Source organism: Polyodon spathula, chromosome 15 (genome assembly GCF_017654505.1).
Source record: "Polyodon spathula isolate WHYD16114869_AA chromosome 15, ASM1765450v1, whole genome shotgun sequence".
NCBI classification, from domain to species: domain Eukaryota; kingdom Metazoa; phylum Chordata; class Actinopteri; order Acipenseriformes; family Polyodontidae; genus Polyodon; species Polyodon spathula.
The window spans coordinates 12,969,494-12,990,075 of record NC_054548.1 but is presented as its reverse complement, the minus strand read 5'-3'; the positions used below and the strand labels follow the sequence as shown (position 1 = coordinate 12,990,075).

General features: G+C 36.3%; 1 protein-coding gene across 6 annotated transcripts in view; it reads right to left on the bottom strand.

The window, feature by feature from the left end:
• LOC121327830 (DDB1- and CUL4-associated factor 6-like) overlaps window positions 1-20,479 on the bottom strand; it is a 47,419-nt gene extending 26,940 nt beyond the window's left edge. For all 6 annotated transcript variants that reach the window (XM_041272064.1, XM_041272065.1, XM_041272066.1 and 3 more), the window contains exons 1-6: window positions 20,168-20,479; window positions 5,313-5,374; window positions 4,292-4,384; window positions 2,050-2,235; window positions 1,496-1,609; window positions 481-616 (exon numbers count right to left, since the gene is read on the bottom strand). In XM_041272064.1, the coding sequence (XP_041127998.1) occupies window positions 481-616; window positions 1,496-1,609; window positions 2,050-2,235; window positions 4,292-4,384; window positions 5,313-5,374; window positions 20,168-20,255 (679 nt within the window). In that variant the 5' untranslated portion in view covers window positions 20,256-20,479. The remainder of the gene's footprint in view (window positions 1-480; window positions 617-1,495; window positions 1,610-2,049; window positions 2,236-4,291; window positions 4,385-5,312; window positions 5,375-20,167) is intronic.
• Window positions 20,480-20,582: the final 103 nt, after the last annotated feature.

The following is a 20,582-nucleotide window of genomic DNA, read 5'->3' as shown; positions in this document are numbered from 1 at the left end:
CTTCCTTGACATGGAGTATAGGGATAAATGTGATATACAAAATGCATGTTACAAGCGCCTCCACTTAGCTCTGTCATCAGAGGATATGCATCACCCATAGGGACACTTACTCAAACCACTACAGACAATGTAAAGTGGTAGCCTATATAACTTCTCTGTTTCCCTTAATTATTCATAAACACATCTTTAAATTCTGTGCTACTGGCACTCGCTTTTGGGCCAGAAAGTCAAAGCATTTGAACAAAGAATGACCTAGACATGTTCCAGACACTAACATACCAGAATAGAGTGAGGGAACACCATATAATTTAAAAAGGTACTGTTTTTCAATAAAACATAAATATACATCTTGTTAAAATCCTATAGCACCCAAAGAACAGCATGGTTTTTGACACTGAATTCCCTAGCAAGTGTGCATGGCTCCTTGATAAGTAACAGGTCTAGGTGCCAATGCTAAAAGCACTTCACACTTCTACTTACCTGTAGCTCTCGTTCCCAACATTCTTCTATCATAGATTCTAACAGAGCTATCCGAGCAGCCGACTGCCAGGTAATAGGGGACCAAGGGACATATAGAGATCGAGGTAGCAGCACGGCGACAGTTAATAAGAATATCCTGTCAAAAACAGAAAAAGGGTTCAAATTGATATAAAGGAAGAGAAAAAAGTGAGGAAGGTAAACTAGGTATATAGGTTCTCGGTCTCAAAGGGCAGAAGCAATGCAAATGTATACTTGTGTAAAGAGAAACTGACTACAGTATCATAGTTAACTTAACTAAGCTATCATACTTGTTTATATTCCTTTTTTATTTCATTCATCACATCCTGGTGGCTTTTTAAAACTCAGTAAGCACCCCTGTGCCCTCAACAGAGACCTCAAACATGACTTCTCTCAAAGTGCAGCTACTACACCAATGTGTAACCATTAGCCTACAGTATCAGCTTGTAACACTCTACTGCCATGGATGTATGCAAATACCCAATAGGACAAATATGGTATTTGTTCAGCATCTAGTTTTATCCAGATTACCGAAAAAAAAAAAAGATATCCTAATATATGTCTCCATAACTGCCAACCATTATGACACTATAGCTACACGAACCAATTATCAAATCTATAACCTATCAATTGCATCTTACAGATTAATAGATTAGGATAAATACTAATTACAGCAGTACAGTGTAGTTTACTGAACTGTAGTTGTATACAGGTAATGTACCATACTATACAAAATTACCAAATCCATTTTGTATGACAACACATTACATTTTGAGACTACAGATGTGGACAATTGAACTAAAACAGTGCTCTATCATGCATAAATGTGTTTTACAGCCTTCATTAAATTCAATAAGTAAACCTTAAAATCAGTTCCAAAATTAATATCTTGTGTAATAAACTGTTTAATCATCGCCTTGGATTGACCTCAACACTGATGATGAACACATTCATACTCATCACAAAGCACAGAGATATTAAGCAAAGTCATTCTTACATCTTTACAATCTTCTTTTGTGCAACTGGTTTTTATTCTGACATCAAACCACCGCACTGTGCCATCCTCCCCACAGGACAGAAAGGTGTAAGGATCGTTTGGTACGGTCATGATCTGCAAGGACAGGAAACTAACAGTGTCAAAATTCAGAAACATTTAACTAAGGGGTGTCCTGGAAAAAACTGATATACACCAATTTAAAAAAAATTGTTAAAATGAAAAATGATGAAAAACATAACTTGCAAATCCTAACAAATAACAAATCCTTTCACTTTTCAGAAAACTGAATTAGTTTGGTATAGAGAGCACGTATAGGCAATTGTGGGTTGTCCCGACGCGCCAAAATAATAATTGTCAAAATGAGCCATGTCTCCAACTTAGGTGTTCTAAAACTAAATCAGTTCTGTTCAGTTCCTAATAGTTCAAAATGAACAGGTCAACATGACATGCATCCTGGTCAACAACAACAGCTACAACTAGCAACATGAAATGTAGGTTCATACTGTACAGGCAATGAAATCCAACAATAGTGAAGCAGTCGCCGACTCTCTTACCTCGTAGGCTGTCCCATAGTGGCAGGTGAACTGGCACTGTCTGTTGATCTCCGGGCTCTTCTCTGTGTTGGTATAAAATATGATTCCATCTCCAGAGCAGGAAACAATCTGTTGATCATTGGTGTGTGGCAAAAACTTTGCACTAAAAATGTTAGCCCTGTGCCCTGAGCGGATGGTTGCCTTAACCTGTAACAAGAACCAACAGATCTAAAACAAGTGTTTGATAGAGTTCACACACATACCTTAAATATTATATCATTCAGGGTTATTATTTTACAGCCTTTACATTTCTATTGTCCCCCTTGTGAAGCTGAATTTTGTCTTTCATTTAGTTTAAATGTAAAACAACCGCAGTTCACCTTGACATTATCACAGGTTAATCTGAAACATCCCAGTGGAACAGGGAGTTCAGGCAACAACACTAATGCTGGCTAACAGATACTGACAAATTGGGCTGGAGTTCAGCTAACTGATGTAACTTTTACAGGCTGTTAGTCATGGTCAGGCTTCAGCAAGAAACAAGAACATAGAATAACCTTCAGGTTTTTCAGATCTGGCTTACTGAATTCTAACAAAACATGGACGGTTGCTCCATAAGGAAGCTATACAATACATTATCTTCTTCTAACCAACTGGCAGATATTTTAGGGTTCATAAGGTTGGGGAGGACAAGACAGGTGCCCACGGCCAGTGTAGGATCTAAAGCGTTTAAGTGGCAGTGTGTGATTTTGAGACTTAACAAAGCTGTACTTGTATTCTATCAACTGTCCTTTGGATGAGATTTTAAACGAGTTCGTGTCTGACATCATATGTGAAGAATAGCTGGGGTGTTTACGCTGGTGCCATGAGTACATTCCAATTCTTATTCTCTTAATTCCTCAATCCCAGTAACAGGGGCAGGATATCTCTAGCACCTCAGGACATCAGCAAGCAATGTGTGTTGATTTATATTAAAAAATTAGTAACTGTGTACCACCCTGTTTGAACAATAACATTATTCATTTTGACATTAGGTGTGTACAATGTACCAAGATACAATAAATCATGAAGCTTACTGAAAATATTGAATTCATTTATTTTTCATAAAACAGTACAGTTAAATGTTTAGTTAAATACTATGATGTTTTGGGTTTTTAATTTGGTTTTATACCTCATTTTTGAGCTAACAGAGCTTTTTTGAAACCTAAATTAAAACATCTGAATTCAGGAAATGACTGTCCTTATCCGTGGCATATCTTTCAAAACTTAAATTGTGATATTCAAAAGTTGGGTACAATAGACTTTTTTTTTGTAGCGACAAAGCACGACTCAACTATTACCTGAAGCACCGTCATTTGATACATCTTATTTGTATTCAACACTATTTACCTCTCCACAACTCACCCCTCTGAGCTGTCCATAGCTAATTTCTGCATTTCTAATTTTCTTATTTTCTGGAGAGACTAAAAGCATGAACTCTCTTTTGCAATATTGATGTATCCCATCCCTGTACTCACTTCGGTGGAGACAAAGCACATCAGAAAGAGAATAATTGCAAATCAATCAAGCAGCAAACTTGCGACTGAACAAAGCAAACGTTCAGAGAAAAACAGGCTGATGCAGTCTATTGGGTCTAGGAAACATGATGAGACACAGAGCTTCACATTACAGGTACATGGTCCTGTATATAGTTAGTTTCTCTTTACTAGCATTTAATTAATCTGTAGGTACCATCACTTTCAGACCAGTAGGGATGGGTCAATTGTATCAGAGAAAACTCTCCATATACCCCCAGATTATGATATTGTTGATAACGTGTGCTAAAGAATGTCCTTGGCAAGTTAATCCCAATTGGACAAACATTTGTCTACACTGGGATATGCAACTGCATGCACTATATATTCATTCCCTAGAATGCACATCCTCAGTGGGGATAATAAAATGCATTTTGTTCAATTCCTGTAATAACTTGTTGGTATAGCTCACTAGTATAAAATATGTAAAAAAAAAAAATAAGATAAAGGGTGCACACTGTACATCAGCAAATTGCCAAAACTGGTTCCAGTGATCTGATCAACCTATAACTCTGCAACACCCTAAATGCATCACTCACCTATCCATGGTTATCCCGGGATTACACCTAAAAACAATCGTTTTGGATTCCCTGGTACTGTAAAATGCTCTAAAATACCCCAGCTGTGGCTTAAAATGCTGCTGTAATCATTGTGACTTCAAATCATATATAATAATCAGACTCACTTACCTTCCTGTTGTAGGGGTTAGTTATTACTAAATTAGTATCATCAGATCCTGATAAAATATATTCTCCCGTATCATTCCAGCATATTGTATTCACCTGTTGCAAAACAGAATAAAATACTTCTCTCAGTGCTAGAAGAATCTCAAAAATGAGTCTCCAGTGATAACAAAGGACTGTGTTCAAATCCCAGCTCAATCACAATGAAGAGGAAAGACAAGACAGTTTATAGAAGTTCTTCAACGCTTATCAGATCACAGGACATAAATCTTGTTTTAGAAATTGAAGCCATCAGTGAAATGGCTTAAAACTATAGAAATAGATTATTTCAGCTGTCAGGTTATCCCCATTGATGTAGGTATTAGCCAAAACTTTTGTCTACTTGACTTACAGTACAGTAGTTTCTTACAGTTTCAGATCTGAACAACTTTTCAATGCTGTAATATATGTTTTTTTTGTTTTTGTTTTGTTTTTTTGTTTTTTTTATTCCAATACTTTCATTAATACATCAGCGAACGAACTTGCCCCAACAACACAGTGTTTTGACTGTTCTGTTTCTTTAGCGCCGCATAATTAATGCCAGGTACAGGTGTTACAAATGTGTACTTTTAAATTGCTCAATTGACATAACGATGAAAAGTTGGTTCATTATAGTTCTTAAGACAGCACTGTATTGCATGTTTTATTTTCAGACACTTGTACAGCTATGTTCGTAAATAACAAATACCAAAATCAGAGCAATCAGTACATCACCATGACCTACATCCACCATAGTTGCATGTTATATTTAAGCATTAATGTCCGACGCAGAGGTTATAACTGGCTGCAGACACAGGGACTGGGTCCACTTGTGTTGGTCATTTCAGGACATGGCTTATGTTTAAGTGGACATCCTGAACCAAGCACACCTTGAGCACAGTGTTGGATGTGAGAATGTGAATCGTCCTAACTGAAGCAGACACTTTCTAATAGATGCCTGGTCTAAGCCACTTGTGGAAATGCAGGCTAAATACTTTTGGATACTTACACAGCCATCATGCACAGTCAGCGTTGTTTCAAGTTTTAGTCTTTGGACAAATTCACTTCTTCCTAAGTGGATTTAAAGAAAAAAAAAGAAATCAGACTTCAAAAACTGTAAAGTGTCTCCTTGTGGTTTAAATGCAAGAATATTGTGTAATTACAATATATTGTGTTTCAGTTATTTGGTTCAGCAACTCATTACTGTATTAGGGGACCTCCCCAACCACACTGAAGTTACATTACAGGAAGTACCATCTAATGACTTCCAACAGCATGCTACTGTGCATTCAAGTGTGTTGTTTACCCACTGCATCACAGTACTAAAAAGCAGGGCACATCATTTTAGAAGTCTCTCTAAACGGCAATTGTAATACACAAAATAATACTACAGCTGTAGTACGGTCTTATTTGTCAAGTAGTCAGAAACAAAATGGATTTCAGCTCTGGAGGCCTTATTTTAAAACATCACTTTCATTCTTTGAGAGTCACGGGTTGAGTGATTGATAAATTTGTCAATTCATACAGTAATTCAAACAAATTTGTTCATTCATCTAATAACTCATCAATTAATTTATCAATTGATTAATACGAAAGGCTGTACGGACCTGCAAATTTCCAATGAACCAGACAAACTTCCCAACAACCAGACAAACTTTCAACTGTCAATCTCGCACTGTGCCGAAAACACTGCAGCCTTAGGAGCACACACTAATATTTTAATCAATGAAAATCCAGCCTCACTTAAAACTGCTTCAGCCAATAATATTTAGAAGGGCGTTTCATAAGATTCTATTCAACAAGATACTCGACAATTCTATGGAGAGTCAGCGCAGGCATACAAAATGTTGCTGGTTTTCGCCATGTTAAAAAAATGCATACAACTTTTGAAGTAGATTTCAAAAGGCCTTGGGCAAATGTGAAGAAAACAGCAACATTAGAAAATTATGGCAATATGTAGTTATTATGAAAAATGCTATTTTCTGAGCACTGTCCCGTTCTTTGGCGCATGCGCAGAAACATCGCTCTAAAGAAGCGTACTGATTAAATCATTTAACAGTCCAGCAACACTGGTTATCTTTAGACATACATAACAATACAACATAAAATATTATCAAGACACAGCAATATAGTACAGTAAACAAACTACCAGCATTCTTTTCCCACACCAGTGTCTTGATATCTGGCTGTATATCCTCAGCTGTGGTTACTCACAACACAGCAGCCAAGTGTTCATCTGTAAGCCTTGAGCTGTGTTTTGATTTGTTAAGGTTCACTGTTGAGAAGAGCTGCTCGCAAATGTAAGTGCTTCCAAATAAACTCAGGGCTTGCAAAAAAGTTCTGACAATTTGGTGAACTTGTTGACTGGAACATACTGATAGAAATGTTGCTGTGGCACTTTGTTGATCTTGGCGGGGCTGTTGTTACATTACAGGTAAATGGGTTTGCAAATAACTAACAGATGTTTCGATGAGACTGGAAGTCTTGAAAATCGGCAATCAAATTATTTTATCAGGTTTGTTAGTTTTTCACTGCAGCGCTTGTAGTCTTCCATCATCAAATTACACTGTGTAACATTTTTTTTTTTTTTTGTTCCTGGGTAGTTAGTATTATTTTCTAATTGCTTATGCCTCAAAAGTATAGAAAATGGCTATTATTCCCCACAAACTTTGCTTTTGTGACCAGGGCAGTGATATTTCAAAATATCACTATTTCCAATGGGAAAACAGGCAAATGTGTGTCTTTTCGTTCACATAAAGTCAGAAAAAAACAACATATGAATCCAAATTAACATGTATTTATACATTATATTTTATTTAGAAGTGAGTAGTTTTTCGAGATTTACCATTATACTGTAAATACAGTATAATCGTAAATCTTGAAAAACAACTCACTTCTAAATCTTTTGTAGTCATTTTTGTATTACTTTAGTATAAATGCATGTTAATTTGGATTCATATGTTGTTTTTTTCTGACTTTATGTGAACGAAAAGACACACATTTGCCTGTTTTCCCATTGGAAATAGTGATATTTTGAAATATCACTGTCCTGGTCACAAAAGCAAAGTTTGTGGGGAATAATAGCCATTTTCTATACTTTTGAGGCATAAGCAATTAGGAAATAACACTTACTACCCAGGAACAAAAATTGTGTTACATAGTGTTATCTTTGTGTAACTCTTGAATCTCTCGGCACACACTGAAGTGAACAAAATTTTGGTTTGACACACGTTGCTACCACAAAATCAGCTTTGCTTTGAAAGCTCTCACCTCTTGATTCATTAGTGTTACGATCAGCTTTGGCTGTTGGAGTTTTTGACTAAAATTTTCATTTGCTGAGTGAGGTCAACAAAAAACGCAGTATCCAGTATCCATTGGGAATTATTGAGCTGCACAAGATATTTTCCTTGATCCGACATGAAGTCCTGTATTATTTTACGCAAGTGAAAGAACTGCTTCAGCACTGCCCCACGACTCAGCCGACATACATGGGTCAAAACGCAGTAAATCATCACACTGCGATTCAGACTCATTTAACAAGGCAAGAAACTGTCGATGTTGCAAACCCCTGCTGTAGATGAAATTCACACACATAATAACAATGCTCATTAAGTGTTCTAATTCTATAACTTTTCCACATAATTCCTGTTGATGCAGAATGCAGTGTAAGAAACTTGGTACTTCTGCATTTCTTTCTTTCATTTTTTCACGCACTCTGCCAGCCAGTCCACTCTTTTGTCCAGTCATATATGGTGCACCATCTGTTGTAATCCCAGTTAGTTTCTTCCAAGGTGTTTTTGCACTTCCCATATCTTCTTGAAGTTTAAAAAAATAATTTATTTCCTGTGGTTCTGTTGTTCATGCTTAAACTTAAAAGCACTTCAATAACTTTAAAGTAAATCTTAACTGCCATTTCCGCAATACACTCAGCAACCATGTTATGAGACAGGCTGATGTTAGAAAAAAAAAAAAAAAAAAAAAATTCTGGTCACACTGCATCAGCTGTTGTAAGCATGCGCCCTTTAACAAATTCATCATCTGAAAAAGGTTTGGCAGCACATGCAATATCTTTGCTAACAATAAAACTGTCATCCACAGCACATTCTTCTCATTTTCAGAAAAACCTTTCGTTGAGACTCCATAGTTTCTTTCACCTTTGTGACTTTGTCAGCATGAGCCAAAACGATACAGTATCAATGCAATTTTAGAAACTAATGGGTGGGCTGCCAAAAGTTGTATGTTTGATACCCCTGCATTAGATGTTTTAGACCAAGAGTCTCATTAATAACATAGGAAAGAAAGGCCATTTGAAGAACAGTAATGGAATGATTTCCCAGAAGAAATAAGCAATCCTTTTCGAATCCACATGTTGGTTTCTGTTGAGACATTTCCATTACATTCATAACAGTGACTGCAAATTTCTTGAGTCCCGTTATATATATACAGTGGCTTGCAAAAGTATTCAGACCCCTGACCAATTCTCTCATATTACTGAATTACAAATGGTACATTGAAATTTCGTTCTGTTTGATATTTTATTTTTAAACACTGAAACTCAGAATCATTTATTGTAAGGTGACATTGGTTTTGTTTGGAAATATTTTTAAGAAAAATAAAAAACTGAAATATCTTGCTTGCATAAGTATTCAACCCCTGTGCTGTGGAAGCTCCCAGTTTGCACCGATGAAAGAAATTGCCCAAAAGAGGACACAATTACCTTACCATTGGCCTCCACCTCTGCACCATTAAAGTTGCTGTCACATTTTCTGGATAAAAACCCCACTGTTGAAGGATCATTGGTAAGGATGTGAATCTGAAGGAAAATGACAACTAAAGAGCATTCTACAGAAGTTAGAGATAAAGTAATACAAATGCATAGATTAGGGAAAGGGTAAAAAAATAATATCCAAGTGTTTGGATATCCCAGTGAGCACAGTTGGATCAATAATCAGGAAGTGGAAGCTGCATCACACCACCCAGGCACTGCCAAGAAAAAGGCTGTTCCTCAAAACTCAGCGCTCAAACAAGAAGGAGACTTGTGAGAGAAGCCACAGAGAGGCCAACAATCACTTTGAGGAGCTACAGAGTTCAGTGGCTGGGAGTGGAGTAATGGTGCAGCAGTCAACCATATCAAGAGCTCTGCATAACACTGGCCTGTATGGGAGGGTGGCAAGAAAGAAGCCGTTACTCAAAAAGTACCATCTGAAAGCACGTCTGGAGTTTGCCAGAAAGCATGGCAGTGTCACAGCTGCGATGTGGGAAAAGGTTTTATGGTCAGATGAGACCAAGATAGAGCTTTTTGGCCAAAACTCAAAGCGCTATGTGTGGCGCAAACCTAACACTGCCCACGCCTCAAGTGAAGTATGGTGGTAGCAGCATCATGCTGTGGGGATGCTTCTCATCAGCAGGGACTGGGCATCTTGCTACAACTGAAGGAAGAATGGACGGAGCAAAACACGGGAAAATACTGCAAGAGAATCTGCTTCAGTCCGCTAAAAAACTGAAGCTTGGGAGGAAACTCACCTTTCAGCAGAACAATGATCCCAAGCACAAGGCCAAAGCAACATTGGAATGGCTCAAGAACAAAAAGGTAAATGTCCTACAGTGCCCTGTCAAAGTCCTGATCTCAATCCCATTGAGAATCTGTGGCACTATTTGAAAATTGCGGCCCACAAGCGTCATCCAACCAACCTGAACAACCTGGAGCAAATCTGCCAAGAAGAATGGGCCAAAATCACTCCAACACTGTGTGCAAAGCTGGTACATACTTACCCCAAAAGACTTAAAGCTGTTATTGCAGCAAAAGGTGACTCTACCAAATATTAATGTGTGGGGGCTGAATACTTATGCAAGCAAGATATTTCAGTTTTTTATTTTTCTTAAAAATATTTCCCAATATAAAACCAATGTCACCTTACAATAATTTAAATTTAGAAAAATTGCATGATCCCCAAGATTGGGTAGATCTGGCAGATTCAGACTATGATTCATTACATGTTAGATCTCTGCTACAATTAAAAGCATGGTTAACAGCCCACAGAATTACTAAACTCAACCTGCACGCATCTCACTGCTCTCATGTTTGGCAAAATCCTGATTTTCAGATAGCAGGTAAACCGTTTGAGTTTATCTCTTAGAGGCAAAAGGGTATTTCACATCTAAACCACCTTTTTGAGACTGGGAAATTTATTATTTGAGAAGCTGCAAGAAAAATGCCATCTTCATAAAAACTCCTACTTTCAAGATCTTCAAATGAGGCAGTCTTTAAAAACCAAACTATCCACCAAACTGATACGTATGCCCCCTTCACTCTGGCTCAGAATGTTTTAAAATACTGAGGGATGAATCAATTTGTTTCTAATATATACTAATGCAATCCAATGAAGGGGAGATGATTGCCCCTATTAATATGTGGGTGAGCAATCAATTGTAATATGATTCTGTTTTCTGTGGTAAAATATGCAGCAATTCTCCTTCAGTTTCTTGGAATGCTAAGAGCACAGAACACACCTTTCCAGCAGAAGGTTGTTTCTGGTGGGTCTTTCTGACACCCAAACATGCCAGTGCTGTTCAGGAGATAAGATAGACAGCTATGTCCATACACTATGGTACTGTCCAACAAGAGAAACACTTTGGAAGAAGGTACTGATCTATCGTTGAAACACCAGGGGTGGACATTATTATTTAATTTAATTTAATAATTACGGACTGTTTTCTCATTGGAACTGTTGATTGGAGATTTATTCACCGACACCACTCCCCTCCTGACAGAGTCCTGTAAGGATCTTAATAATCTGCTTCTTCCTTTCAGATACAGTACCAGTTTGATAACTCGTCTACTGCAGCTTTTGAAGAATCTGAAGCTCCGAACTCAGGTTTTAAATTCCACAGTATCCATGTTTTTGCCAACCTGTATTTGTAATTGAACACATTTCCAGGGTTGCCAAGAAAGTAAATCACAACATTTAAAATGTCATTGATTGCAACATGGTACAGGGTGTCCTGTGTCAGCAAGTACAGCAATTGCCTTCACAACAGTGCAGCCCGTTTGCAAGCAGCGGGCCAGTTTTGGCAGAAAGAATTATGCAGATGATGCAGTCAAACCAAAACAGTAGCGATACCATTATTATACAGCACGAACAGTCTTTTCTTACAGAAATACTTCTCTGCAACGTACCAAAACAACAGCATTCAATTTCAGTCAACGTACGTATTTTACTGTGCTGCTGTAGACCAAATTAGGACCTATAAAAAATGCCTTCTTGCCTGTATCAGAAGCTGCGAATACGAGAGGTGGAGTTAAAACCTATTAGCAATGCACAGTGCTCTGGTAATCTGAATTGCTGAAGTTTCATGTTTCTATGTGAACTGTAGCCAATGTTAAAAGTGTAAAAGTATAAGTGTAAGAGACAGGTGGCTTTTAAATAATGAGACACTGTGGATGGTACAAACACAAGACAACATATTATGGTAGAAGTTGTACAACTGGCTTGGTTTTTGGGAGCAATTGAACTGTGAAGATTTTCATGCTAGAGATTACATTAACAACCGCTGCTTTAGCTGTGAAGAATGTGTCAGGGTTTATCTCTAGCTCTACCTGAGGTTGCTTGAAAAATCCTTGTTTGGCCATTTTCTAGGATTCCAAATTCTAGAAAAGTGATTTGACACTACTACAGTACACTGAGAAAACATTATTTAAATCGGATCATTCTGAATGACAGCAAACCTTTTATTTATTTAATTTATTTTTAAGTTAAGAAAAATGTTGGGTGTTACTAAATAGCTTACTATGGACTTTAAGAGGATAAAAGTGACTTTGATAAAAGTTATTTGGGCAAGAATATTATACAGTAGTAGACAGACAGATATTGTTTTAACTAAATGCAATATGTCAGCCAATTCATGTTCATCCTTACCTCAGCACAACTACAAGCCAGGTCTGTAATTGATGTGCCCTGGGAATTTAAATTAATGTTGTAGCCTGCACCACATCCTCAACAATCACAAAAGTTACCTTTCACAAACCACTGGCTGGGTTAACTGGACCAAAGGGTCTGTTAAAAAGTTAGTCCCACGGCTGAGTATACTATGAACAAAATACTGCTGACTGTCTTAGTTAAATCTTTTTAACCTTCATCAGGCTTGCATACCAGAAATAGTGACTCCATACAAATCCACATCTATATTTAGATCCCTTTGCAGTCAGTGTCTGTGCAGATCTGGTTACGGACACTTCTGTCTAGATTTGCTCTCTATTAACAGTGGCAACTTTAAACAAAATAGTATACAGTGGCACGCCAAATTCTATGCATCACATTCAGACTTAGTAAGTTGCTATGGTCAAAAGAGAAATTACTTGCTTACTGGCACAAACTCCTGCACTGTGTTATGGACATTTTGTTTTAAACACAACTGGGTCATTCCATATCACATTTTTAGTTATTGGATCTTCTGTTTAAAAAAAAAAAAAAAAAAAAAAAAAAAGAATGTTTATTATTTACTTTTGAAAAATAAAACGTCAATGCATTGATTATCGTTGATAAATGCCTATACGATAACCAAATACATCAATCTCTACAATTTCTACATGCTGTAGAATACTGTCCCTTGAAATCTGAAGCAACAATGTAGAAGCAACAGATTTCATTCTACATGTTCTAGCAACATGTAGACTGCTGTCCACTGGGGTAAATCTATACGGTACTGACATCAGGCATCCAAAATAAAATACTCCTTAGTATTTATAGTGTAGGACACGAAGGAACAACAAAAAATAGAAAGCAAAACAAACTAGTGTATTCAGACATGAGTGTTCTTGTAAGTAAAAACAAAGCCTTAAGAGGGACATAGTCTATGGGTAATGGCACATCTAAAAGAATGGTTTGTAAACATGAAGTCAATTGGATATGTGGAAAAGCTGTAGACTATTGAATGTAAATGGAAGTATCAATGACCTAACCAGGAGGTACAAATAATTGCCCCTGCAAAATGATGTAACAAAAACTAACCTTGATAAAGCTATTAGTTTGGATAATCATAGTTCTGTGTCTGCAAAAAGAAACTTTCGATTTACATTGAAAGCTATTGTTTCGATTTTAAAGGGTTACGGTTAGTTTTTTATTTTTGTTTTTTACCTACATTGTTAACGAAGGCTGGGATATTTGCGAATTTTATAAAAAATAAAAAAAAAAAATTAACTATGGGTTATTCTATTATGTTTATATTGATATTTGTATGTGGAAATCATTCTGTTAACCAAAGCTATAAATAAACCAGAATTTGAATCAGGTTTGCACTGTTAAAGATCTTTTATCACCTTGAATATTTGTAATGCACTTTCTAGAAAGGAAAATGTAGTGTTTGATAAAAACAGACAACCAGCCATCAGTTCTGGAGGCTCCCTGGAAAGGATGCTAAACACACTAAAAGCAGGTGTACCGAGCTACAGCTAATTTCATACCCTACTTGTTGAGAATTATTTCAAGGTTGCCATTTAGCCTTTAGCCATGTTCTAATACATTAATTAGCACCAATTACCCTGTAATTTTACATGGACTAGCACAGAATTAAAGTGGAAAGCGCTGCAAAAATCTAAGAGAATACTAAAAACAAGATGCTACATTATGTACAGTATGTGGAGCACAAATAGCTTGCCATTTTACATTCCACTTACAAAAGCACTGTGTTGCTTGCTTGTGCCCTAAACAATCCTAAAATTAAGTGCTTCTGTAATTTTTTCATCCCACAAGGCAGTGGACATCCAAATAAATTGCACTGTAACTTAAAAATACTTTAGTCAGTACATGTATTACGCAGAACATTAAAAAAAAAAAAAGTAAATAATTGATCTATTCATTATGCTTTAACATTTTCTTGATTAATACCATGGGACAGTAAAACACTAGCAGGATGAAAAATACAAATCTGTAAGAGAAACCAGTTGATATGGTTTTAAATAGTTTTTACATAATGGCTAATGATAGGGGTGGGCAACGATATGAAAATGGTATTTCTACATCGATAAATATTGAAATCTTCCAAAACACAGAAATATAACAACAAAATTGCAATACGAAACATACATACAGACATTAACAGATATTTACATAATAAAAACAGTAACTTACTTTAACTTGGTAGTGCTTTGCTTCACAATAGCCATGGAGAAAAACAAGTTCTTGTTATATTGGTTTTATTATTCCATGCCTTCATCAGCCACCTCAAAATCAAAATATTTATATACTTCACAGCGCAGACTAGCCAATCTGGAAGTAATTTAAACTTCTCTGTATATAAATGCATGATACATCTAAAAGTATTAAGTTTTTATTTTAAAATATTTTCCCACCTAAGAAGCAGAAATTAAATTTACAAACTCAGAGTGCTACTAAAAAATAATACTGACTTGTTTTCAAAAGTAGCTGCAGCAGCAGGACTCAAGACATTCATATACTGGCACTTTATCTTAGCTAGTTCCTAAATCAATTGTGAGGATCTTGTTTATTTTAATCTCATCTGAATCACATTTATCATAAACATTAGTTTTTTTTTTTTGTTCATGTTTAATACATTATTCATCTGAGGTGCATGGGGACAGGGGGGCAGCGAAACTGTACAATGTTTTAATGCTGAAGCCATAACAATAACAAAGTACACATTTACTGGTATTTAAAAAAATAAAAGTGAAATACTGTTCTGCTTTATTCGATGCCACAATATTCAAATAGATAATTAAGTTTTTCAGAGCTGGTTGATGTTTTAATGGTTCAAATGTGTCTTTGTAAACCAATTTTTCTATAACATTAATGTAGCCTAATAAACGAATGATTCAGTGCATAAATTAGGCTATACACAAGATGCCCTCTCTCCCATATAGCCAGTATACAGTTTAGAATCGAGTTAGCATCATGATCTGGCTTCCAACAGAGCAGACTGTTTATAAATTTTGATTGGGAACAGACACAAGATTACAAACGAACAATGTGGTTCAGACCTTGCTCAGGCCACAACCAAACAGATTTGAGAATGCATCCCAGGTCTTGGTATTCATTTACACAATTACTGTTGCAGTAGACACGTCACAAAAAAATATAACATTTATTTGTAAGAGTGTCTAAAAATACAAAAACTGATACAGTAGTCTATTACTTTTCATCATTTGAATCCCAGATGACACCTATTGCCCGAATAAGTTTTATTTGCTTGGTGTCATCAGGGAAATGCATTTGGTGCAACTGCTGTCTGTAATTTAGCTCAGGGGAACTTTAAAGTGAGAATAAGGGTGTTTGCTGACTTTTATTAAGGTGCACCATGCTGCTATCTGAACGGAAAGAATGAAGATGCCAATTCCAAAGGCAAAAATGTAACACTGCAATCATGCTTCAGGACAGGTTGCAGTTGGATGAGGCTGTTCAGAGCCCTGAAACAACGCAGCAAGGTCCAAAATCTCTCATATGTATTGTTATAACTTGGATGATGTAGGCGTGATGCTGGTTTTATTTTCAGGGTTTATCAGCGTAGACTGAAAGGCTCCAACAGGCAGTTACTGTGGGTGATGATTAGGCAGCTGATCCAGTCACATCTCACCCAGCAGGTGTCCATGTGAGGCTCTGATGCATCCTAGGGCCAGGGCAACTGTTGTCCTTTGATAAGATGATCAAAGAAAATGTGCCCATAATTGCTGCACCACGGAAAAAAAAATAGATTCCTTGATGTTCTGTAATAATAGAACACATGAACTGATAAAGCACAGTTAACAGTAAGGCCTTCAGAGAGACATTTCTTGTTGTAAGACCAAGTCATTTTGGGTAAAGTTTAAATTTCTCGTTTTTCCATATAGGTAGTTTGTTTATAAATATCAGTTGGGCAGTCAAGCGACCATAATGAAAAAAAAAAAAACCAAAATTTTATTATTTGTTGTAAAGAATGATGTCCAGGACTACTCGCTTGACACTTTTGCAACTCAATAATTTTGTTACTACCTACTCCCGCGGGAGGATTACTCGTGCCAATGATAGCACACAACCCCCCCCCCCATAACTGTATTAGGTCTAATGCCACAGTGGGTACATTATAAACTCCAATGGGCACAGGAAGCATCACTCGGCCAAAATGATGAGTATCATTTTCACAATGTCATCAGTATTTAGATTTTTCCAACAATCTCTTTGGCTGATAAAACACAGCAGAGTGAGCAAGCAATCTAAGTGCTTTTAAAAAAACAAAACAACCTTTCAAGATGTCTGTATGGGAAGTCTGATTTATATAGGAAACTCACATTTCTGTCAGTTTAACCAAAGTGACTTAACATCTAGCGATTGAAAATAGATTAAGTTGAGAATGAAATCAAAACGCGCAATACAAACTAATCTGGGTCATTCTCTTACCACATATTTATAATCTATTGACAAGTGTTGCATTGGAAAAATACTAGCACAGTAACATAAACAGGGTGCTGTTACAGTACTGTGCATGCAATAATAAAAATAAAATCTTATGTGTTCCGATACAAAAAACAGCACAACTGATATTAAAGAGCACAACTTGCAGACATAAATTCCAAGAGGGTCATTGACAAAAGGGGTAACATTTTGAGGAATAGTCTTTGTTACAAATCTACAGAATATTTTATTTACTGATATTTAAATTATGAAATCTACTCTTCAAATTAGAAAAATAAAAACAAAAAAACACAGGTATAAAAAAAAAAAAAAGTCTAGATGAGAGGCCACAGCATCCAGGACACTCAGTTTATTGCAAATGGATTACGTCTTCGTGTGTGAGTCACCAACCAGTATTCCCCATGCACACTAAAACATTATATTTTCGTGTGTTTCAATTTAGTTTTTGATCAAGCTAGTAGTTACTAAGCCCAGCAATTGCCAAAATAATCAGACTTTGATTGGCTAACAATCAGGTGATAATGTGTTTGTGAAGTGACAGAGAACCACCTTTGAACATTATTTGATCTTATGACATCTAAATGTGTGCTGTATCCTAGGATACAGTGTAGGGCTGCTTATTATAATGCCGGAGTCAAAATAAAACAGCATTTTAATCAAAATATTATGCATTTCCTGGAAAATAGTACCTGGAAAATATTGAATAATTGCCAAAAATTGTGAATAAATCATTAAAAACCGGCATCCAGTTAAAAAAACAATCCTGTAATTTTTTGGTAAAATTTGGAATCAACCGGAAACGCGGAACACTATGTATACTGTAAAGCCATAAATATTTGGCAAATCACACCCATAAAACCTATTTTGCTCCACAAATGTTGGAGAACCTTTTGCAGTATATACTTATATGTATTGTTAGTGGAATTTGAATTTGTGCATTTTTTTTCATAGACAAAAAAAACAAAATTATTACAATTTCATAATGTGTAGTGATCAGGGTTCAGTATTATTATACTACTGCTATATAGGGTCCATTATGTTTATTTAAAAATGTTGTGTTATTATCACATTAGTTTTCAATTGTAAATGTCCTACACATTTCAGGTTAAAAACATTGTTAAACATGAACATACAGAACAGGAGCTGGAATTCTGTAAGAAGCCGTGTACACAGACACATACTGCTGATCCTTTACAGCAGGCTTCCAAGGTAAGTACAAGATATGGAGTACTGAATTAGATACATTATTCATCTACTGGAATTGGGCCACATACCCCTTGAGCCAATACAAATTGGTTATGCAGGCTGGACTCGGGGAAGTGGATTATTTCTCATGGTCAAGTACTCCCACATACAGTAGTCTATTCTATTTATTCTGTTTACAGCAGCAGAGCAAAATCTGAAATGGGGAATGCAAAACAAACCAATATTTGATATTGGTCTGGAAACACTGATGCAGCTTTGTCTCCCTTAGGATAAGACATGGCCTTTTATTTTATTTGGTTGGAATATCTGTGTTTGATTTACTCCAAAATAGATAATATAATTAACAAATTAAACATGTCTTTAAAATCACAATTTTGATGTACTGAGTTTGGACATATTGGTAAAAAAAAAAAAAAAGAGTCTATGAAGTCTCATTATCTATAAGCAGTAGTACAATTGTTTCAACCAATTAATCCAAAACGGAATCTGGATGACCAAGATTATGCATTATTATAATGTATATAGTGATCCTGGCTAAAAAAAAAATAGCAGTCCATTGGGAGTTGCGGCTAGTTAGTTATTAAGCAGGTACAGTAATAGACTGAGAATCATATTACTGAGAATGAGTTATTTCAAATACATGTCAGCCATTATCCACATTATGCTTTTAATTTAACTAATACTGAATCCACGAAAATGAATAACATTTCAACCTTCCTTTCAAAAAAGTACTAAGGGCAATTTTTACAAAATTATTACATTCAGAAAATTGTTCTTTGCTTTGCCAATTATTTCACACAGTCGTGAGCAGGCTTCTGGGGGAAAGCAGCTCCCAATAGCTGCTGTAAAACCAACTTTGAGGAACAGGGTCTGCTTTCTTATTGACAATAACATTATGGTTATTTCTGTGCACAGAAACAGAAACTATGGAGCAACATTGTAAGCATAGACAAAGGAATAGTGCATTTGATACTGAAGCTTTTAGTTAGATTACAAATAAATGCCAAACCCTCAGCCATTAGCTGAAAATAATATTTCTACTGGTCTACTTTGGAGCCGCCATAACTGTTAGCCTGTACAGATCTTGTGTGTCTCACACTGTAGACACTATTTTTTACATTTTTTTCTCAGTTCCCTTAGGCCTGAAGGAGGGCTCTGCATGCATGAGAACAGGGTGTATTTATTTAATGTAGGTGCAAATAGCACTTTCCTCTGGATAACATAGTACACATTCACAACACTGCACATTCATTATTATTGTATTTATTTCACTTTTTTAGACATGTATATAGCAAGTTATAATAAAAAACTGCAAAGCCTTTTCTATAGCAAAGGGCTTCGAATTGCACATCCCTGACTAGAGCTTATTTTAGGTAGCATTATTGCTGTATACGATTTTTAAGTTCTTGGAAGTCAACTTTTGTGAAATAACATTTTTCTACACATGAAAACAAAACACAACACAATTCATACTGTAAAAAACAACAATATAAAAGTTAATTGAGATCCTCAACTGTACCCTTCCTTGGTCATTCAATTCCCTCCAGAAAGAATTTAAAGGAGGGTTTTTTGCTATTATTTGCAACAACAATAAAGGAAGTGTACCAGCAACTTAAATCAATTACTGTCATAAATCACAGCATCTGATTTTAAAGTGAATGACTGTAAGTCTAAATGTTTCACTCTTTATAAACACACACCTAAAAGGAACCATGACCAACATTAAGGCATCACTTTCATAACAACTTTGTTATGTTCGTGTACTGTACACGCTTTGGAACAAATAATGTTAATGTTATTACCATGGAAAAGAAACAGTTTCCCCTTTAGATAGTTACAACTCGTACTGTGGTGTACTATATTTTCCTTTTTTATCATAGGGACAAACCAGGAGAGCACATCTAACGACTGACTGTATAAAACAATATACAGAAGCTCTAATTTGCAAAGCACGCAGTGCTAAACCTACTGAATTTCACACTCCCTAACGTCATCAGTTTGAAGTACCAGATACAGTAATTGCAGGCTTTTAAATAGTGTTAATAAACAATTAATGTCAGTGCTTCCGTAGTAAACCTGTGCAGAGCAACTCCTAGCTGGCAATGTAGACGTATCAGTATCACACTATGCGTTTAAATCCAGTATCATCGAAATGCAAAGCACGAGGACTTCATTAACTAGACCGGTTGGATTCGACAGCTGTCACTGTGCGTACCGCGAGCTCACCAGTTAATTTAGCTTCATTAATATTTCTTACCTAAGTAGTTAATCCTGACGGCATTAGGGTTATCCAGCCCTATTGAGCGCTTCCTCACATCCCAAAGCAGGTTACTGGGGCAGGACATAGTGTTCAACTCCCTCTCCCTTTAAAAAATAACATTGAACGAATTCAACATCCACTGGTCCGTTTATTTTTTTCTGTACAGTATCGTCTTCTGCCCCACTCTCCTCCTATCTACCACAGCTTGTGTATTATTAGTCCCACTCCACTTTTGCCTACATCCCAGCTTTTCTCCGCTACTGCTTGTTATTTACTTCTCTCCATTCTCCAACCCAGCAAACCCTGCAGCCAATGATGTCTGTCTGCCCTCAACGCGAGAACACAAAACAAGAAGGGGGCGGGGCTTTATTGTGTCATACCAGTAGGAAAGGGAAAAAAAAGCGATCTTTCC